A 23,835-nucleotide genomic window follows, 5' to 3' on the forward strand; every position below is an offset into this window, starting at 1 on the left:
TTAATTTGGAAGGAAAACGAATTATACAGTTGTATCGTGACGGGATGCACTTATAGTCAAAAAAAATTTCACTCTGGGAACTTTTCTCGACATGTACTGGCCAAACATCAACACACTGCCAATAATTTGGCACTTGCAAAACCTTTCGCACAACACAACAATGGGAATAAAAAAAGAACGAAAAAACTTACCGTCGTTAGTGATAAAGAAACTATTATTTTGGGTACATTGCAGCTGGCAACTGTGAATTTTCTTCCCTACCGATTTCCTGAAATGGAAGGATTTAAAACACTCGTCGAACCATTATGGAAAGCCGCAGGTTTAAACATGAACAGAAAAAATCTAGCATCTTTCGTACATCGGGCTGCTGAAATCACCCGTTCAATGATCAAAGATGAGGTTAACGGGAAACTAATAAGTATAAAAGTTGATAGTGCATCACGAGGCCATCGTACCATTTTAGGTATTAATTGTCAATATTATCACAACGGGAATGTTGTCATACGAAATTTAGGTACTTTAATTCACTGTCTAAAGTAAAGTAAATTTTTACATTTCGTATAATTCTCAATAGCCGCTCGTGAGATGGACGTAAGCCAAACTAAAGAGAACTTAAAAATAGCAATTCAAGAAGAATTGGCGAAGTATGATATAACGTTTGAACAAATATATTCTTTCGGACACGATAATGCAACAAACTTAGTTGCCACGGTTCAACTAATACGGAACATGCTTTCTATGGACGCGGTGGATATCGAGGCAATCGTTGACAACAAAGATGTTATTGAGCTGATGATATACAGTGGTAGTCACTTAGCCAAAGATGATGAATTCTCCGAAGAAAATTTAGTCTTTGAGTCTTCAGAACCAAATGAAAGTGATGATGATGCTGTTGGAGATGAAATGTTTTCAAGTGAACATACAATCGATAGTAGCGATTCAGTTGCTAAGGGCATGGAAGAAATTTTGAACAGCTCAAGATGCGCGGCTCACACTGCCCAGCTGGCCTGCTGGGACATTATAAAGCCTCATGAAAGGAAAATTACAAAAATACAAAAACTCGCAATTAACTTGAGACACCGGAAGTATTCCAAGTTGTTCAAGGAAAATGAAGCTCATTTACCACCGCTGTCAAATAGAACTCGCTGGAATAGTACTTTCCTAATGCTAAAGTCTATTTTAAAACAAAAGTCGTTCTTCAATAACATGAAAAATCAATTTTCTGAAATTGGTGAGTGTTCCGCATTGCAAATGAATATAAAGAGAAAACAAGTGATCAAATCGAAAAGGAAAACCTTGAAACAAACTACTGATCTCAAATTTATATTTTATATTCCAATTTTAATAATAACAATAATATGAACTGTTTGTAGATTTTACTCCATTTTGGAAATTTCTTGAAACTTTTTGTGAAGCGTTTGAACCAATGTTCATCTTAACACTACGACTACAAGCACACCATGTTCCGTTATCAGAGTTTTATGCGAACTGGCTTATTTGTTACGCTCAACTTATAACATTGACAGAAAATAAAATGGCACAGGAGTTGTCAGTGGCACTTTTAAAGCGAGTTGAAAAATTAACCGAAACTCTTCAATTCAAATCATGTTTGTATCTTGATCCACGGTTCAATTTTACTGGTTCGAAAAGATTAAGTTCAATAGACAAGGAATTGGTACAGGTAAGATTTTATCTAATTGAATGATACAGCATTGTTTTTCTCGTAGACGTATACAAAAATGTTGGTAACTGATGAATAGCATATATTAGCTTACTCTATAGTGATTAGCTTTTCGAATAACAACTCATGAAGGTTACGATCATTACAAAAAGTTTACAATTTCATTTTTCAGGATTTTATCGTCAAATTAAACGAGAAAATCTCAAGACTGAGAGGAACAACAACTAAACATCCCGATACAGAGACTGTTTTTGTTAATAATAATACTTCGAACAGATCTATCGAAGAGACGTTGTCTAATTTTTTTGACGAAGAATATATAAGTGCTGCAACTCCCAATTCTAGTAATATTTTGATAAAAGAATTGAAAAAATTGGAGATGCGTGAAAAAATATCCATATTGCAAGAGTCGAGTGTCAAAGCACAACAATTTGACTTACTTAAATTTTGGCAAGCTCAGCAGTATACATCTCCGTTGTTCCACGCAGCAATGGTGATTTTACTTGCCCCCTCAACACAAGTGAGCGTAGAAAGAGCATTTAGTGCAGTCAAACTCATACTTGCTGACAATCGGATGGGTTTGTCAAGTGCTTCTTTAGAGGATACGTTAATTTTGAAACTGAATCAGGAGTTATTGACAGAATTAGCTGGCAAAATGTGCGACGATGTAGTATGATTAAATCTTTATAAAACGATATCGATATTAAGACGTATTGGCGTATTTTCCACTGGCAGCGCATCAACATGGAATGGTTTACTAAAACAGCGGTACTGATATTTTCACGCGAAAATGTGTTTCTTGTCGTTGCGATAATTTTTAATAAAAACTGAAAATAAAAACCTGTTTTAATCCACTTAGTGGTGTAATGATGCCTTTCTCATATATAATACTGTGGTATTCTATTTTAAATGTTTCTCTTCGATTTTTGAATTAAACCAAGGGATCGTTTGTGCATTTACTATTACAACATACAGAATGAAACAGTGCTTTCCACCCGCCGATAAGACCAAAATTAGGTTAAAACCGGGTATAAATAAAATCTTATAAAATCTAAACAGTGCTTTGCTCGCGTAGGTCATCCTTAAGAAAACGAAGTGGGTTCACTATTATATGCACTTCCGGCACCGGAACCTGAGAACCGGTATAATCGAAGTCGGTTCGTACGGCCACTAACTAACATGACGTACAAACTCTACTAGTTTTATTTAAAATTTTGAAGATTTCATACGATTTTGCATCGTACTCAAAACGACGATTCAAATTGTTGTATTTGTATCCGAAAATATGCAGTAATTTTTGGTAGAACCATAAGACCTTTCATTTAACCCAAAGATTGGGACTCGGAAATCGGATCCGGATGAAATTCAGGAATTCCGTATGGGACCATGAGACCTTTCATTTGAAACTAAGTGTCAAAATCGGTTCAGCCATCTTCGAGAAAACCTAGGTAGATTATTTGACACACACATACAGAGAGAGAGAGAGAGAGAGAGAGAGATTGCCCAGCTAGATGAAATGAATCGAATGGTATATGACACTTGGCCCTCCGAGCATATTTTTACTAGTCGGTTTTTCAAGTAATTGCATAACCTATCTATGTTATATGAGAAAGGTAATAAAACGATCAAAGATGATTGATCATAATAATTTAAAATTTTATGTATTTATTCTTGTTTCTAAGACATACTTGGCGACAGCAACTCTGTTTTAAGATAAAAAATCGATCGTGCTACAAAAATCTGCATTTGCGTTTAAAAATTTATTTGATGCAAATAAATTTGTATATATGGCAACTCTGGCGAATAGCGAACACTCACAAGACAGAATTTTAAGAATCTGATGCAATATGTTGATGTGCTAACACATCAAATCACAACTCACAAATCGTCTCTCAGTGGGTTCTAATATTTGATGTGCACTCAGCGCTCATCTGCTGATTGCTTGACACTACGATGATGAGACGATGTTTTCTCTACACAAATGGTTACCCAGTTACTCAACTCGCTCAACGATGCTTCTGAAACCGATTTGCAGGTGAGCTGAACTCAGTGATGATGAAGTACTGAGCTGATTATTGCCAGCCCTGGAGACGCATTGTATTTAGTTCTAAAATAATGTATCTCATGCCTTTAGAATTAATTTCTATCTACTACTTGAGTTCAGGGCTTGAGTATTGACGTAATTAATAATGATAAAAGAATTTTATTGCTTATGTTATTTACACACGCCTGACTCGATTTACCAGATTTACCAAGCAATGTTGTAAGGAATGCATTAGTGAACAAAAAAAAACAAGTTTTACTGATCGATTTTTGGGCTAGTTATGGTTAACCAATACAGTTCTATGTTTCACATATAACCTCACAAATCGTTTATCCTAACTTTTCCCTCAAACTGAATTTTAAGATGAACTCAGATTTACAATCCTGAAGCAGATTCAATAGGGGTCCGTATTACGTAGAAAACTTCGGCGATCCAAGTACACACAATGGAAATGACAGTACTAGCCCGTTTAACCTGTTTGATCCCAGTTTCGTTTTTTTGGATTATATTTTCTTTACTTTCCAAAAGTTACGGTTGATTAAAATCGATTGATGAAAACTCTAAAAATAAGGAGTGTATCGATAAGTAGTTAGCAACATTCAAACAGTTATTACTCTGAAATGGCTTAATTTTTTGCAGCGTGTTTTGCGGTGACATGTTTGTTTACATGTCAATAACAGCTGCGCAATCGATTGGTTTCGGTACGGTTTATCGTTTCAATGATGAGTCGAATTGATCCGGAAACGCGAAAGAAAATTCTGCACACTTGGTGCTCAAAAAGTGGTGTCACGTACAACGAAATTGCAAAACGGGTGAAAGCGCACCACACCAGTGTCAAAAATATTATCGAGAAGTTCGGTAAGACCCTTTCCATGAAGGATTTGTCCCGATCCCGTAGGAAAACGGGTCCCATCCAGCCCGGCCGGGACTTAAAAGTGGTTGAGTACATCGGGAAAACCCCATCGGCGTCGACGCGGGATTTGGCCAAGCAGTTCAACACCAGCATCGGGATGATTCAACGGAACAAATTTCGAAACTCCCTGAAAACGTACAAGAAACAGAAGGTGCCGAAAAAGTCCCTGGTACAACAAGTTCAGGCCAAAACTGTATAACCGGATTCTACAGAATAAAGACGGACGCATCCAGATCGACGACGAAACCTACGCCAAGGAAGACTCTCGAGCGCTGCCCGGACCACAATATTATACGAAATCGGTGTGCCAGGACCTGGACGACGCTGACACCACGATGGCGATGGAAAAGTTTGGGCAGAAGGTGTTGGTCTGGCAAGCAATTTGTACCTGTGGATTGCGGTCGTCGATTTTCTTCACGAAGGGCACAATTAACGCCAAGGTGTACGAGGAAGTTTACTCTAATTTATCCTTTAACTAAATATTTTGATGAGTATTGATCAACAATCCAGAAGCAGATCCAATACAACATATCAAAATTGTCGGTTCAGCCTTCACAAGAAAACTTATCGGAGAGAGAAAGTGCGTTTAGTTGGCTACGTCACTAATACCAATATGTCTCCGGAAAGTTGGGTGATAAAAAAACAGCGCATTTTGTCACTTACTTCGTTTTTAATTATCATATCTCCGGAAACAGAAGTGACAGCCATTTGATCTTCGAACCTGAGCAATGGTCCAAAAGTAGCTTTGAAACGAGCCTAAGTTTGTTGAAACCGGTTCAGCCACTTAAATTACACATGACATGCCAAAATTTCACACCAAGACTCAACACTCTCCTCTTCATTCGATTCTATATGAGACTCCCGCAAAGAATGTTTTGAAATCGGAAATAATCACTATCACTGGGGGGCAGAGATGTCCATCTCCTCTGTGTGACGAAGAGCAAGCAACATTTCTTCCCTCGCACTGACAACTTGAACGAGAGCTCTTCTCTTTCACATATATACACCACTGTTGTATAAAGTGTGCACGCATCATGAGTGCGTTTGTTTATTTCCTTTTACCTCCTCCACTGAATCGCACTTAAGTGCAAGAGCATTAGCTAATAAATTCTCTGAGGTGGATGGAGATACTTTCACAAAGGTGTACACGCCGGTGAGCACTCTGCTGTATGGTTTGCGTAGAAGAAGCGTAGACACGCGAAATCAGCTAAATCAAACAATTTATCGTAAAATTTTCGGTTTTCCTTGCAAATTTTTCATAGCAAGGCCAGATCTACTCTCTATTAATTGAAGTTCACAGAAGTGTTCGCTCACCATCACGCGCCAGTGGTCACTTGGGTATATTTAGACGAGAGCGCGTTAGAGCGATTCATGCGAAGAGAATGTGTTTCACTCGCGCCAGCTGCTTTAACCACAAGCACACACTCAAATGCTGTCTATTCGTCACTGAGAAGAAGTGCGCTTTCCTCTTTGTGCGATGCTTCGTTTTTTGCATCCTCGGTGTAGACAAGAATCTGACGCCAGCGTGTATCACTCTGGTGAAATGCCATCTCTGCTGGGGGGCATAGATTGTTATTTTTTTCAGATTTAGAAGTAGGAGACACCGGGGATGGTCGGCCGAGTTTTTCTTTCGTTATTTCTGTACTCTTTCCGGTTAGACTTTCTGATGAGCGATTTATTCTGTCATGAAGATACACATTTTGAGTACATACGTGAAGTTATTAATATCCAAATGTGGAGGAAAAAATCGGCCAACTAACTCCAGGGCTGGACTAGGTTGTACGAGTTTGATAAAATATGTGAAAAATCTCAAATGCATCAATGGAAAACGGTTGTTTGTAGAAAAAAAGTTAACATGCACCATTTTGTACTATGTGGGTACGAAAAAAATTCCCTCCTTACTTTTTAGTCTTAATTATTTTAGACTCGTTTTCTGAAGCATTAGTAAACTTTTTTCAGCTCTCAGTTCTACCTTTTCCACCATCGGCGTTCGCTTACATGTGGTATCATTTTTCTTCTCCTCCAATGCATTTTTCTTCTCCTCCAATGAATCCAAAATTTATGTCTTTGATGCACCTCCGCACAATTGCCTTGGAAAGAAGTCTTATGTTACACTGGAAACCGTTATGTCATTTGGCAGGGTTTTGAATACTCTTTTCAATGGTACTACACTTTTGAAAATCGAATGTAAATTAATCCGCGTTACACTTATTAACTTACAAAAACAGAAATTTACTCACCAGCTTCGAAAAAGAACACGAGTGACCTATTACTGCACTAAAATCACTATAGATGTCGCCACTGCGCATAATAACCTTTCCAGAAAAGCCACTTGGCCAACCTGCAACTTCGGTCAACCAGCCCCGGTCTCCTCTATTTTATTCTTTGTCGCTACAATCCGATTCTAGAAGAAATATCGTATCAAAATATTGTTAGCAGGCATTGATAAGCTAGAAAAACTCGTGTGCGGCGCTAACGACTGTTCAACGTCGACTGATATTCATTTAATAGTTTTTGAGTTAAATCGATTTAAAGAAAATGCATGAGAAAAATCCCATCGCTATTATTAAAAATTAGTTTTGAATCCCTGTAAAATTAATAGTTTGCCATACTAAACGCGTTTACAAAGTTTCATTGAAATCGGAGGAAGTCTGATCTGCTTTTGTATTTTTTTTCTGATTATTTCTGGAAACAAAATGCAGCGTAGACACCGAAATTCCGCGGACATGCTATGCCAATTGAGCAACCATTGACCTGTACGAAATCTCATCTCTCAAATTTTAAAACTTTGAAATTGAACACCACATCGTACATGCACATTGCACAAGACCAGTAAGATTGAACTTTCGGTTTTGTCCATATTATAATAACGCAAGTAAGTGCGCACAGTAAAATCTTGCCAGGAATTATTAGCCACATCTATATTATTTTTCTATACAAAAATGTAACGAACACTGTTAACGCAAAGTCATCACGTGGGTAGTCATTTTGACCTACGGTTTACTTACACAAACGCATTATTCTAGAAGTTGAGCCATAAAACAATAAGATCGGGAACAAATTTTTCCCACGAGTCTTAAAATGTCGTATATGTCACAGCATGACATAGCAAAATCTCCTGAAGCCCCTTGTTAGACAGTGTGCAGCATTATGATATGCTTTCGGCATCAGTTAAGTCTCTATCGGAGATCAGGATCTGGCGGCCAGCGACAACTTTGAATCCCAGTGGAATGGAGTACATAAGCTAATCCTTTCCGAAAAGTCACTAAAAATATCTAAATGTCGTATTCTTTTGTTTCTAAAAGCCATAAAATATAGGTTTTTCAATTCAATAAAGTTCCTAAACAGAAACAAGAAGCAGAAGACTGTCTACTTTTGAGTTTTATTCTGGCTTTTCACGTGGCATGGTCAACGATCATTTCAAGGCCACAAAATTGTGAAAGTTCTCTGAAAAAAATACATGGTTTGGCAAGCTATTCAAACATGTTGTTTCAAGAGCAAAATTTTCATAACTGTAAGTACGTTTACGTTTCACGAGTCTCTGCAAAATAGCTAGTACTGCCAATGAGTGACTACAAAAATGGCATTCATTCAAAAACACACGAGTTTTGTATTGTATAATTCTTTTTTTACTTCTCTTCTCTCTCACCGCTAGTCTAATACCATAACAAAGTCGTAGTGAATCGATGTTACGCAGCGTGTCGTATCAATGTTATATTAAAAATATACACGGAAAGACCGATATCAGCATTTTGGCGAAAAAATTAGTTGATTTTCTGATTTTAGTTAGTTATTTTTTGAGACAACTAAAAAAATCTTACTTTTGCTAATTTAGATTTTTTAATTCTAATTTCCTTGATAATAATAAAATATTTATTGAAATGGCTATTTTTTTAGTTGAATTCACCAATTGTCATTTCTTAGCTAAGGCACACTTCATATCCATGCAACTAGTTTTTTAGTTGAATTAGAGAAATAAAACGTTGTTTTCAACCAACATAAATGGATGAATTGGTTTCTGCAATTTGCAGCTATATGGCGCTCTGTCGCCGAAATAACGCACCGTAATGACTACTAGCCACTAGATGGCACACTACTACCGAAAAAAATTTCAGTCGCGGTTGTCTTTTCTATATTGGCAGGTATAAATACGATGTTGTATTGGAGAAAAAGACATAAGCGAAACATAAACTTCTTTTTGAACATTTTTCTTCTAAATCGCTGTTTTCTTCATTCGACTTCGCGAAATCGACTCTCTCACTGAAAACTTTGAGCACTCGGAAAATAAAAACCGAATACAAGTAGTACATCGAACGGCGTGGCCCGGAAGGTTGGAAGATACAAAAAACATCATTTGACATATACAATTAGAGTGCAACATTCGAAACTCAATTCACTGTTCCGCGTAAAAACATTATTACGCACAATCGCTTCAAATGCGCACAAACTCTGAATAAATACACTTTCCACTAACAGTTTACGTCATTTTTACATACCGGTTTAGAAATTTATATATGGATATATCGTAACACATGCGTGAAACATCTAAACAGTTCGCAAGCAGTTTCAACAAGACTGTCCCTTTTAGCTTTTTATTGGATTGTTTTGTTTTGACACTTCTCATGAATTTTGTGGCTAATAAACTGGTGATAGATAAATAGAAACAAATTTTCTGATTTTAAAAACAAAATTAGTTGTCAATGAGAATTTCGTGTTGGATTGAGATATTGCTGGTTTGTGTCCAGAATATTCGCCAACTAAACACATTCTCTAAAAATAAGAGTTTTTTTCAGCAAATAAATTCTCAATTTTAACTAATTTTATAGTTATTTTGGAAATTTTGTTGTTAAAATCAACTAATTCAAAAACAGTAATACGAATTAGGCGCAGAGCTAATTTCGGTCGTTCCGTGTAGCAATAGAATGATAAATTGCTGGACGTTAAAAGGTTCAAATGACAGTGGCATACAATATACTGTTCATTAACTTGACAATGAACAATGAATTTATTTAAATATACTCTCACACACAAATTTTGAATTTTACAGGTGATCTAATCTCACATATGATGTAATTCATTAAGACTTAATTTGTCAAAGGACGGAAAATTCCATTAGTAATGACTTAATGCTGGATGAGCCCGAATTTTACAGGTTCCGAATGTTATTTCTATTCGGCTAACAAGTGCTACTGCTTGAATTTATGTGTAAGAAATGCTGATGCGTGCTTCCATGGCTCAGTCGATTAATGGACGTACTTTGCGATCCAATGATTCTTGGATCAAGTCGCCGCTCTCACTGTTAGTAGTTTTCTTTTATTTCATTGAATTCCATATACATGTTCTTGAACGTATATTTACGTAAAATGCGACGCTCCATTTATGTACATCTTATAAGATGTACAATTACAAGGTTTTTTCGAAGTGTGTAAGGCATTCGCATCAATTAGTCAAGAAACAACATCATTTAGCCGAATACTCACCCTACAATCAACGAATCGCGATGAGAGACCAGAGAATCAATGTGCAAATAGTGCAATACTTCTGTTACGGTGAAGCGAAAATAAGCAGTCAGTGTACCAGTACTCGTATTATTATTTGTGCCAATGTATTGAACAGAAACAGCAGATCTCATAAATAATGTTTTTAAGGTATCAGTATACAGACTCTTCTCGATAGATTCGTAGCAATGGAAAAAAAGTTTAAGTCATAGAACGAATCTTAAGTTAAACTCAAAAACAATTCTGACTGTCTTCTTTTGAATGTTCAGTAATTGCGCTAAAACATCCAACTTTTTTTTACACAATGCAGGTGACCGAATTGACCCGGTAGCTTGTGGGTAATATAAATTGTTACTGATATTCACTACCTGCTCCTCCGCATATTGAAAATGTAAGCCCGAGTTTCTTTTTGAAAAAATTAAGACAATGTTGAAGAGGAATATATTTACGATATGCACTTATGGTTATGAGACTCAGCATCTAGTATCTAATTAGCACTCATTATACGCGCCTCAATAAATTAATTCACGTGAAACATAAATTCTTTATTTTTACGTTAAACCTTGCACAGTACAGTCCATTCGTCAATTCGTCTCACAATTTGCTGATTTGTTGACTGGTATACGATATTAGATTTTTTTTTCTCCTACCGACAATGGTTTTAATACAACATTTATTTGGTTAGTATTACGCAATTATGTCATTTGTTCAATTATTTTGATACACCTTTAAGCACGTGGTTCGACGACGTGGTTGATCATTGACGACTTTTTCAGTGGAAAATTCCATTGTCCATACAAAACAATTTTATTGATTTTTCCCACTTTTCCGGGTAGTTTTCCTAATTTTTTTTATGTACGAACCCGGTGAGGGTTAAAACTGATCAAACAAAAAAAGAATCATGTAAATCCGTCCATCCGGTCTTACGTGATGCGATTGCAAAGAATGATCTCTGCATTTTTTTTACACTGCGAGTGCTTTTTTGGCTAGGATTTGTTGTACGCATACTTCAAGCATTTACAAACTAAATTCTGTCATCCACCTATTTCTTCTCCATCGATCGCCCGGTATATACATTTAAAAATGATTTTGTCTAACTGTTCCCTTAGGAATTAAGCATTGGCTTGAGACTTTGATTCATCCTTGATTTCTCTTAGCTCAGAAGCAATGATGCGCACCGGTCTATGATCGAAATGATTGAACTCTGTTTCGAAATTATACATTCTGCTCTTTAAAACCGTACCAATTATCTTTCCCCTGCAATTTAACCGAACTCTATCACCATAATCGCACACAGGATTGTGACTGTTTAGTTGCACCAGGTGCTTGAAATTGTAGTGTGCTTAATTATGCGCTTGAGTGTTTCAATTTCGATAGTCCTTGCACATACCTAACTGTCTGTGGCTGAGGGCTGCCTGTATGTGTTCGTGCAACTATCATCGATAGCTGCTGCTATTCTAAACTTCGTCCTGTCCATTTTTTTTGGTACTCCCGGTTCGCAATTCGGTCCCAACGATATCGTGCGGCTGACCACAAGCACAAGTCAAGCGGAATGGAACCACATAATAGTGGACATCTGTGCAGCAACGTTGGCAACTGCCAGACTACTACATACGTGTACGTGAATACGAGCCCCAAAAGTGGACCTATTAAACAGTGCATAGCTATTGAACCGTACTGGGACACCGAGTCTGATATTGAAAATTTTGGACACATTGAAGCCGTTCATAAATTACGGTGCTCCGGAAATGTGTACGTCTGCAATATCAAACCCTGGAAGAAATTAGGATTATGTGGTTAGAATACGGCTAAAGCATTGCACATTTATCACACTTTCAAAGTCGTAGGATGCAAACTTTTCTACCACTGCACAGGTCAACGAAATTTGTTTTCAATGTGATTCACACTCGTTTCCGCTAGGTTGTAGCCAACAAAGCTTGAACTGGTAGCTTGTAGCCCTTTCTGCACGCATGTCTAAATTGGCACCAGTCTGTCGCCTCCGAACAGGCTATAAGCCCTAAAGGAGACTACAACAAATTGCATGTAGCAGCCAGTCTATTTGAACACTTTATTTGCCAACGGCCAACGGTGCCAGCTTTGCCATTTCCACTGGGCTATTATCGTAACAATGATGAAGATAAAATGCTTGTGATGGGGCACTCGGTTTAGTGTTTTGGTGTGTGGTTTGGCTTGCAGGATATCAGATGATGGCGATTTAGACCTGAACGGTATTACGGGACATGGAGAGAGGCTGAATGAAAGATGTACATTATCGGTAGTAAGTTAGAGAAACGGTGATTATTATTGAGGGCTATTATCCATTGTTAATGAAGACATAAATTAATTGTGGGATAATGATTAATTAAGTGTATTTTTTTAGATTTGTCTCAGATTCCGAAAAATGAGAACAAGAAAACATAGCGGAAAACCTAGGAGATGATGTCAGAGACAGAACCGCTAAAATGACGTAGGACTGCATTCGAGCTTTGTATAAAGGTTCACGGGCTTGATACTGATGAAGCTCTTGTTGTGGATATTTTGAACTTTATGAATGAATTCTCACGTTATTTTTGGATTCCAGCAAAGAACAATTTCGAAATCTTGAATACTAACATTTTGTTACGGAAGATATGAGAAATTCCAGACAGCTATTTCCGGTATCGGAAGCCAACAAGACCAATATAAAGTCTAAAGTTGTTCCAGAGATTGTTGAGAAAATTTTCTTGCCATTTTTGAACAACATCTTTATTTTCTATATAGGGGTGAAAATTAGAAACTCAAGGAAAAATACACGTAGAAATGTAGTCAGGTTTTAAACACTTACAGCTCAGTATAGTTTGTATCAATTATTGATATTATTTCGATATCTGATTGGAAATATTTCTAAGATTCGATTTGAATGTCTCAAGCCACGTATTTTCATTTATAAATTATTGAAATTTTGATTAGTAGCGAGCAGTGTCCTATTTTGTCTACTAAAAATCTCCGGCATATCGGATTTCCCTGCCATAGACTACGGTTTTGAAGGGGTAAGCGATATATCAAAGGGAAAGTATCGCTCTGATTAGTCAATCGATGCAAAAGCGACCAACAGCACGCGAATCTATAAATAGAAGCAAAATTATAGCTAACGTTTCAGTTGTACGCGTAGCATGCTAGAGGTAGGTTGTTGCTAGACAGTAAGACAAAAAGTGCCATAAAATGATTTGAAGCTTTACTTGGTATGCTCGGATCTTGTGTCATGCAAGCTCGGATGAAATTCCATGTTATGTCGTTTCGCCTGAGAAATTGATAACTATCCCAGGGTAAATGTTGAGTGCGTAAAAATAATTTCTAATTTATATAAGATGAACTCGATTGATAATGAGAAATAGTTTATCGCTTCAACCGAAATCGCAGAATGGTAGAGAAACTTAACGCTATAAAAATCACTGCTTTCATACAAAACTTACACACAAGCTTGACGAAGAGAAGCTTTAATATAAAAATCCATATCGCAAGTATGTACAAAGATATAATTGCATACATTTGGGATATTGGTGTAATTTCGTCGGCTATAAAACAAACAATGTTCGGTGTTGGTTGCTAATCAAGATAAATCTAGGCAGACTCTCGTGCAATAGCGGATTAAAAAGTGTGACGATTGATTGAACTGTTTGATTGTAGATCATTTGAAATTTTGGTTGCCTTGTTCCACATCAATGGCTCGAACAACCACATGAGGCTAATCCTAGTAGTTTCATCTTAAATTTTAGTATATTTATTCTCATTACTCCGGAATCGGGAGTCAGATCCGCACAAAATTCACTAGTATGCAAGGAAACATTCTGATCTTTTATATAAACCTAAGCTTACAACAAGCGGTTCAGGGAGTTTAAGGAAAACTGAGTTCACTTTTTCATGAACATTTCACCTTGTTATTCTGGAACAGGAGATCGGATCACCTAGCAGGCTATGTGAGTGAAGGAGCCTTTCATTTGAATTTAAGTTTATAAAAATTGGACGACCAGAACGTCAGAAGGTAAGATAAGATATAGTTCCTATATCATGCCTCCCCGTGTGTCTATGATGATACTTGCTCAATAGAATGGCGTCGACTGGGTGCTATCACCTTCTGCGTCAGTGGGGTGCGAATTGGTTTGTATGTAATAATACACGCAAAAATTATTGAAAATCTTTCAAATAGGACAAGTTTTTCACTGTGACGTCCTATTGCTGAAGTGTATTAAGCCCCTTTTTTATAATTTTTTTTATTCAGGCCAATTCGCGTACAAGCTTTACGAGACTGATTGAGCCATGTTTTTATTAGATAAAATAAAATTGTTTTTACCATTGGATCTCGCTGTCACCCTTTTTCTAGGGGGAGAGGAGCTTCCATGTCCTTTTCGTAGTTTCAGTGCAAGGTTTGCGTAGTTGGGCAGGCTGTTCACACTGACTGGTTCACTGACATGTAACCAGTTGATTTTCATACGTAATCAACGTTTTACATGGATGTATCCCGTCTTGATCACAAATGAAGTAATATGGAATTGCTTTACGTAGTTGCATACGTACCTCTCGCACGCCATTCCGGATACCCGGAAAAAATTCGCCATACTTCCCTTTCGATGGAAAGAACTTCTTCGTACTGCGACATACTTTCCCGAACGAACTGATCGCTGGTCTGCGAGGGAAGGTCACGCACGCGTACTTCTATGACATTGTCCACCATGTACACAGGGATTTTATATTTAACATTGTCATGATCAACACTGTTATATCATATTTGCCCATTTCGGACACTCTATTGTTCACTGTACTGTATTGTCTTTGGTTCTGTCGTCTCGACTGTAAGAAATTTTCGACTGTGTCGGATGAGATGCGAGCACGAACTGAGAGGGCGCTAATTGGTTTGTATGTAATAATTAATTTAAAACGCGAAAATTATTGAGGATTCTCCAAATATGTCAAGTATCACATCTTGACGTCCTATTACAGAAGTGTATAAAACCCCTTAATGTGACTTTAAATTGTGAACTTATTTTCATAAAATGCGTCTGCAGCATTTCTTGCAATTCAGAAAGTAGCATTTTTCATATTATCCTTATATAATTTAACACATAAAGCAAAATACGTCTTATTTCCAGCGCTTGCTTCATTCCAGCATGGAGTCTTCGATGTTACTCCCCCAACCTAACTGAGCAGCGCTCCCATGACGACTGATGACTTCAGTTGGGAGACCTCTGGTGTAGTAACGCTGTGTGCTCGCTGTGTTACTCTCGTGTGTGTCTTGCTTCTATAACCGTTGCTCACAAAATGATAGAAAAAGTGAAATATTCAGCATTTATATCGCTGGAGCAGCACATTTCTCTTCCTCAGAACGCGATCTGATTAGCTTCAATGTTGTTGCAATACACGTTTAAATTGAATAATTTCTATTGTGTTGATAGTTAGATTAAAAAAATCCATCCACAGATCACTGAGCTATGAACTTTCAATATACGAGAAAGGCAAACGCACGTCATGTGTTCAGAAAAGTTTAATTTTGAATTATTTAAGATTAAGATGTCACACAACTGAAAATTTTATCATAAAATTGTGATCATATTTCCGATGGTTTGTATCAAAAATTATGTTGATTCGTTAGATACAACAAGAGATATTCACGATCAAAAACTTATCACTCTCTCAGAGGGTAAATTTTGAAAAAGAGCTCCACAGTAAAGTAAGTCGTATTCACGACAAACATAGACTTTGCTACAATGTATGCAATGTACACATGAAACGCAGAACGCTTCATAGCTTTTTTGCACAAAACTGACAGAATTCTTGGATTTGTTGTTTTATGGTCATCACCGCAAACAAACTGATATGGACGGTCATCGATTTTTTTCGGTGAAAATAATAACTAATCGGTGTATTACTTTCAGTTGAAAATGTGAAGTGTTTTAGTGTAGACGTCATTAGCATATAGCCGCTGAGGATGACCGAACACCTTAGTAGGTCGAAACGTCCGGTTAAATGCACCGATTAGTTATTATTTTCACCGAAAAAAATCGATGACCGTCCACATCAATTCTTGGATTTATAAGCGTCATCTCGGATTGTTCTGTTTGGGCGTTTGTTGAACTGTTGCACCGATTTTCAGGCCAGGGAAGTTTTTGACACACGAGGCATACTTTTATTTGCAATTTCAAACTTTTTAGATATTGATCAAAGACTCTGGATGTTGGCTGCAGATGCACAACATTTTTTATGGACAATTTATTGTTTCAACGACATCACTAGAACTGTTGTATGAATAATTATGAAAACTAACAGATTCAAATAACACACTATGAGTGAGATTTGCTCAAATTTACAGGCGTTTTACTCAAACCACTCAACAAAGACATAAGATTGAGCATTTACGGGCTGTTGGTTTGTACAATAAGTGCATATTTCGTTTCGATTTTCTCACGTTTCACCTTCGGCTCATCAGTGTTTAAAGCAGTTCAAATTGAATTCCCATCTCCGCCTCGCAGTTCAATCAAACCCGCTAAGCAAGATAGGTGGAGATGGCAGTTCAATTTGAGGATAAAATATAGTCACTGAGGACTAAATCTGTCGAACATGTCGGATTCGGTAGCAATTCGAATTTCAGGGCACGCCATTTGGACATCGTAATGATTAACTTGTGACACGGTGCATTTGCTCAGTAGTAAGAAAACGTAAGGGTATTGCTGTTTGAAATTATAATTAGCATCGAAGTTTCTTCACTATTATCGGTGCTTTCGGAAGCGGGAACAGGGGACTAGTAGTCCCAAAGTAGTTTCATATATTCTCTAACTAACGGATGAATTTATCAGTAAGTTTATGAAAATGTGCACCTTATTTTGCCGTCGCTTGTGAAAAAATACTCATGAAATTGAAAATGTTCACTAATCGAACTGTAATACCGAAACCGAAAGTCGAATTTGGATCAACTTTTCTGGGACTTTTTGAAGAATTTTAAGACCTTTTATTTGCTTCTTAGTTTGTGTAAATCGGTTAAGAAATTTCCGAGCAAATTGAGTGCGCATTTTTCAAAAAAATTGCACATATTTCCTTGTAATTCCGGAACCGGAAGTTGGATCCAAATGAAATTCAAGAAAATATATGAGGCCATAAGACCTTTTACTTGAGTCTAAGTTTGTGAAGATACTATTTTTTTTCCTTTTTTGGTGCATATCCAAATGAATCTCATCGGTTAAGGTTCAGGTTCTCTGAGAAAATTGAGTGACATTATTTGTCATATACACAAACACACACACACGCACACACACACACACACACAGACATTTTGTGATCTCGACGAACTGAGTAAAATGGTATATGACACTCGGCCCTCCGGGTCTCGGTTGTAAAGTCGGTTTTCACGGCAATTGCATAGCCTTTCTATATGAGAAAGGTAAAAAAATTTATTTCGGAAATTTCGTCTCTCTATGGTGATCTTTCAAGATCGAAAATTTTCGGCGAAATAACCCTTTCGGCGAAATGATTCATTCGCAAAATGACTCTTGGCGAAATGACATTCGGTGAAGCGACTTTCGATTTAGCTCAAATTTTACCACTGGTATACTGTACTTGATATTTTCATGTTCCACATAGTAAACGTTGTGGTTGTTGCAGCAAATTAATTTGCTTTGCACCTGAATGTATAGAATGTTATTAGCTTTGTTCAATTGAAGGAAAACTGTTGTTTCTTTCAAAGCTCCAAAGCGTTTGCTCCTCAAGCAAAGTTTCAAGTTCTTGTATCAAACTTTGCACTACTTGAAGTCAACTACAATTCTTCTTCTTTCGTAGATGATTGACTGAAACTCTATGGATTTCCAATCGCTGTTACCAGAAGTTCAGGAAGTCGCAGCCTAATTCAGAAGTGGAAGTCACATCGATTTATCAAAGATACCTCATACGCTAGTAGATTTTGTCTTTATCCAACATTCGATTTAGTAATGCTTGAGTGCAATTGGCTAGAAAATTCCAATTCGAGTAAGATCTGAACATATATGCTGTTTTTGCTTTGTAAACGTTTAACCATATCTAACCAATAGTTACATGTTCTTAAATTGTGGTTCATTTTCATTTTAATTCTATTTATGAATTTCAAGAGTATTTGGAAAATTCCCATAGTAACTTTCATTTTTAGCAGAGGAAATAAAACAAACTTTCAAATGAAATAGCTGATGAACAAACAATATCGACGTCCGGATACTTCAGAAGACCAAATATATGCCAATTATAGCGACATGTTTTTGTTAATAAGACAAATTTTACTTCACGACAGAACATAACGAAACAGTTTCTCGTCTAGAAATGTTTACAGAAAAAAATGTATGGTTTTAACAAATTGAAATCGAAACGATTAATTTACAAAATTACCTAATTTGCGATCCTAATGATTTACATCATCATTAGCATTTTTACACTAGAAGATTTCTCAAAAAATGTTATCAAAGTGGGGTGGGAAGATGAAGACAATTTTTCCTTTATTATAGAGGAGGTTTCAAAATTTGTGACCAACTGTGATCTGGAGAAGTTTTTTTTCGTCATATTTGTAAACGACGCCTAATCGCAAATAATCGAACATGAGAAGTTACTAGATAATAAATTCTGTAGTATTTTCGTAGCGTTTTCGGTGTGTAAAACTCCTGGGTCCTGGTTCTACACCAAATTTCAAGAACACACATGAACAGAAAGCACCACATTGCTATTAATGCAGTAAAATCTTTCTAAACCAAGCATATCCTGCGTTCGGTAACTAAAGTAAGCAAACGAAAAAAAAAAAAAATACAAACGATTCCAAGTGTTTTGTACCGCACGTTTCAAGTCGTCCAACAAATGGCAAAAGAACAGTCCCACGGAGCCCCTAATTGCCTTCATCATGGCTGCGTTAGGAGCAAAACCAAGCGTTTGTTGACGACGGTCTACTCTCGTAGGTCGCCACAGGCCCTAAAACACCTGACTCATATTAGCGAACAAAGAGAGCAACATTTTCCGTACACAGACTATACGGAATACAAAATATGCGCTAACCCCTGTGAGAGTTCCCCGGACTACAGTTCGGAAAGCAGTCGTACCCCCAAATGATAGTCGTCACATTGTTACACATTCCACCCGGGAGGGAAAAACACCCTTAGCGTGGAGTATGGAGATTGCAACGTAAACCCTCCCGCAGTGAGATGAATAAGTGGAGTGGCCCAGTGCTGGTAGCCTTGAATCATGCAAAAGTATAAGTTTTTCCCATACATAGTAGATCAGGCCAAGTAAAACAGAACGATGGTGACGACGACGACGACGATGATGACGGTTTCCTGGAAAGAAAACCGGCCTCTGTCAGGCCGGAGAGTGTTGGAAAAATGAGTTATACATACCTCTGAAGCATCTGACTATTTTATGAGCGTCGCTGTTGTGCAAGAGCACTTGAAATCAATTCCGAAAGTTGAAGTGCTGTAATTTATGAGCTCTTGTGTTGATAAAGGTTGCAGGCATTCCTGAATTTTAAAGCTGAGTTTCACTCATCTTTGGAATCCTATAACATTTTAATAACACATGCCAATTACCCGTTATCTTGTGCGATCACATCTAGCAATACCACTATCAATCACATTGACTTTAACGACCTGAAAGTGACACTTCCGACAATTGTTGATACATTCTTTTGTACGATGAACGCCACTTTTATAACCGGAGAGAAAAAAAACCTACCTGCTGCGTATCCAATCAGTTTGAAGTGCTTCATGATGAATCAACTTGAATTTATAGTTTTCAGATTAAACGCTCCGAATGAGAATGAAGGATCTATAATCGACGGGGGTTTGATGCATGCGAATTTTTTCCAAGGCAGTAGATTTTTTTTTCAAACTTGAATAAAATCACAAACTTTCTTAAAGTTAAAGAATAAAGGGTGTTACGATAAAAATTTGGTCAACATCAACTTGACGCAGTTTATTTCTCATGGTAAATAAAAAAAATTAATCCAGCTAGGGATATAATGATGCCTTTCTCATATTACTTATGTTTTCAAAAACATTACTAGAAGATTCTGTAGATTTTTTTTTCAAACTTGAATAAAATCACAAACTTTCTTTGGTATAAACTACCATCAGCTTTTCAATTTGTAAACAGCTATGTCAAGTTAATATAGATTTGAATGTGGTAACCCTGAACGCTACACAAAGCACGTTGTGTGCTAGCCGGTGGTGTTTTCTTCTTCCGTACCAGCACGTACCGATTTTGCATCATTTTGTAATTTTTTATACTCATTGTTCTACAATTGCGGAACCAGAAGTCGAATCTGGATGAAATTGCACAGTGTCTTTTATAACACTTAGAGCATTAATTTAAATTATGTGAAAATCGATATAACCGTTGCTGAGAAATCGAAGTGAGTTCCGTTTTTGGATCTTTTCTCCACTATCACCGATGCGTTCGGGAGCGGAAACCGGGCACTAGTAGTCCCCAAGAAAATATTTATATATCCACCGACTAACAAGGTCTGCCAACTAGATGAATCTACCAATAAATTTTATAGAAACGTGATCCTCGTTTCGCCATCGCTTGTGAATAAATACTCATGAAACCAAAAATTTTCACTAATCGCACTATAATACCGCAACCGAAAGTCGGATCTGGATTAACTTTTCGGGGACTTTTTAAAGAATTTTAAGACCTTTCTTTTGCATCTTAGTTTGTAGACATCGGTTTAGAAATACCCAAAAAAAAAAAATAAATGCGCATTTTCTCATAGATTTGCACATCTTGCCTTGTAATTCCGGAACCGGTATCATAAGACCTTTCGTTTAAATATAAGTTTGTGAAAATCGGTCACGCCTTCTCTGAAAAAAAAGAGTGACAATTTCCTATACTTTTATGATGCATATCATCCTGTAATTTCGGAACCGGAAGTCGGACTGGGATAAAATTCAATAGCAATCTATGGGACCGTAAGACCTAATTAAGTTTGTGAAAATTGGTTCAGCCATCTCTGAGAAAATCGAGTGACATTATTTGTCATAGGATCAGGGTCATTTCGCCGAATGCCATTTCGCTGAAAGAGTCATCTCACCGAAAGTCATTTCGTCGAGAGCCACTTCGCCGAAAGGGTAATTTCACTGAATTCTTTCTTAGTCTCATAATATCGTGATTGGAATTAATAAAAAAAGACAAAAAAAAACAATTATTTCAACTCCCGTTTTGTTGACTGAGTTCGTCGAGCTGAGTCGAATGTTTTATGACATTCGATCCTCCGGGCCTGGATCAAAAGTTGCTTTTCACAGTGATTGTATAGCCTTTCTATATGAGGAAGGCAAAAACCTTTAACCCTTCACTAATCCAACTGTATTATTTTGACATTTGCTGAAAACGTCAGCGAAGCTAGAGAAGCAATACGTCAACATTTTGCTGGTACATCGCGAAAATACGAACTACTCACAGCAACAACTGGCTTGTAAGCCCTATCCCACATTGCTCCCTAGACAGACTGAGTTCGATCAACCCGATTAACAGGTTCATTATAAATGTCATTAAATTTTCTCTATCTTTTTGAATCTGTTAGTGTGAAAGTCAAACGAATTGCGCCTTCTCATAACACTAACAAATGCAAATCGAGGCTTTTTTGTTGGTTTTCAACAAGTTTTAGAAGTTTAGTTTGAAATGGAAAGAAAAACTGGCCTTCTGCATTCACTCGTCACATCCGATAACATTACAATTAACAATATTCATTACTCAAACACTTTTTTTCCGTGCCAAATCCCAAACAACGTTGTTTTTTTTTTCATTTCTACCATCGCACTACTACATCAATAAGAACACTTCTCTTTTACACATATACCACCATAGAACATACAGTGTGCACGCATCATGGGAGCGCGTGTTAATTTTATTTCATCTCTAGCACTGGATCGCACCAAAGTACTAGAGAAGTGCTCTCAAATTCTCTGAGATGGAAGCAGATATTTTCAAATTCATGTAAGAGCGATTCATGCAAGAAAAATGTGGTTCACTCGCACCAGCTTTTGTGCGGTGTTCGCAGAGATTATCAAACACATGAGTTTGTGGTTTGAAAAGGCACATACACATCGTGACCGAGACCATGAATCAGTGTAGGAATGCAGGGAAAACATTGGATGCCTTCCCTCAGTCAGCACAATATATTTTAGTAGGATTTAACTTCATGCCACTACCGAAAAGTAGCTACATCCAGGTAATGATTAGGTGTAAGCATCGAGACGCGTGAACAAGCTAGTTAGGGTGCAGCAAGAGTGAATGCGTAGCGATGCAGAATAGTGACTCTTACAGGTTTGCTGTAATCAAATGTAGCTAATCCGAACACGTGTCTTGAAACTTTGCGTGACGCTTACCGCAACCTCAGGGCGATGCCAGAGTGAAGGAGACACGCGACGCATAGCATGAGCGCGATGCGATTAGTCACTAGTCGCTTTGCAACACATCGGGCTCACTCTGACATTCGAATAATTTTTTAAATGAACTGGAATTTAATGCTTTGTCAAATTTCGCATCGTTTTGCTTTGCGTCGTGTGTCGCCTCCACTCTGGCTTCGCTCTTAGGTTGATGTCAGAGTGAGCGCGGAACTCGGAGCGAAGCGAAGCGATTCCCTTGCGATGTACTGTTATATCAAAGCGTTAACTTTGACAAGTTTGCCTTGATTTAATGCAACTAGCTCGCACGCGCGCCTCGACGCTTCGCGTGATGCTTTCACTCTGACTTCAACCTTAGATTGGTGCCAGAGGGAAAGTGTCAAGATGAGCCTGCGAGCGAATTACAATTGATCTAGGCAAATCTGTCAGAGTGCATGCGATGTGTTAACAGTACATTACATTGTCTAACTCTGCGTTCCGCTCTCCCTCTGGCTACTCCCTAAAAACATAAACCCTTCCATCAAACCAAAGCTTTGCCCAAAACGAATATATTGGATCATATTACAACGGAACCTCAAGAAGACGCGAAAGACAGTTACAAGTGATATGCAAATCAAGGTAAACTGACGTTATGCGGTAGGAAAAGAAACCACGAAAGCAGTGCAAAACTTGATGAAAGGAGTTAAATGAAAGGTCAAGATTCGCATTCGCTGAACAATTGAGAGAGGCCCTTGGAATAATCAGTGTTAAAGAATGTACAAAATAAATTTGTGATTTTACAGAAAGATATGTTTATATAGCAGCCCTGTCCACAACCGATCTTATTTCATGCCATTCGCTGTGTAAATTTTTTCTAATTTATCTGTAGATAGCAATTCTAATTTATCTGTAGATCGTGTATAGTTATGATACTGAACGTTGCTATTGCAATTTTAGGTCATACAGCAGGCAAACATGAAATCGAACTTCACTGATGGTGCACAGTGTACATGTACGGCACATTGGTTCTACCTAGAGTGAAAGATAAACAAGAAAGCAAAGTTTTGAGAAAACTTAATCCTTCTGTTTCAACAAACAGTTTCGCACTCGAGTCTTAGTGTAGAGAACAATTTAACAGCTATGCAATGTATCTGTTGACACTAAAAAAAATTCTCTCAGATCGAAACCCAATCCCACATTGTCCCCCAGACAGACTGAGCAATAAATTCTGACTCGACTGCTCGTTTATTGAGTTTTCAGCCTTTTCAATCCGATTAACAGTTATATTATAAATATCATTAAATCTTCGCTCTCTTCATGAATCTGTTAGTGTGAAAGTCGAA

The 23,835-nt window shown here is 37.4% G+C and overlaps 2 protein-coding genes across 7 annotated transcripts in view; both read left to right on the top strand.

Annotated features, from left to right (window-relative positions):
* Nucleotides 1–23,835, top strand: part of LOC131430247 (probable G-protein coupled receptor 158) — a 214,987-nt gene that overhangs the window by 58,073 nt on the left and 133,079 nt on the right. The gene's annotated exons all lie outside the window — the stretch shown is intronic.
* Nucleotides 1,502–2,383, top strand: LOC131430248 (uncharacterized). The gene is made up of 2 exons (XM_058595053.1): nt 1,502–1,681; nt 1,854–2,383. Exons 1-2 carry the CDS (start codon nt 1,535–1,537, stop codon nt 2,355–2,357), a joined length of 651 nt encoding a protein of 216 aa, XP_058451036.1. The 5' UTR covers nt 1,502–1,534; the 3' UTR covers nt 2,358–2,383.

Source organism: Malaya genurostris, chromosome 2 (genome assembly GCF_030247185.1).
Source record: "Malaya genurostris strain Urasoe2022 chromosome 2, Malgen_1.1, whole genome shotgun sequence".
NCBI classification, from domain to species: Eukaryota; Metazoa; Arthropoda; class Insecta; order Diptera; family Culicidae; genus Malaya; species Malaya genurostris.

Bases quoted from the DNA above. Each gene is read 5' to 3' on its own strand.
- LOC131430248 (XM_058595053.1), top strand. From the start codon at position 1,535: ATGGCACAGGAGTTGTCAGTGGCACTTTTAAAGCGAGTTGAAAAATTA. The intron at 1,682-1,853 runs GTAAGATTTTAT...TTCATTTTTCAG, and splicing joins TAGACAAGGAATTGGTACAG to GATTTTATCGTCAAATTAAA.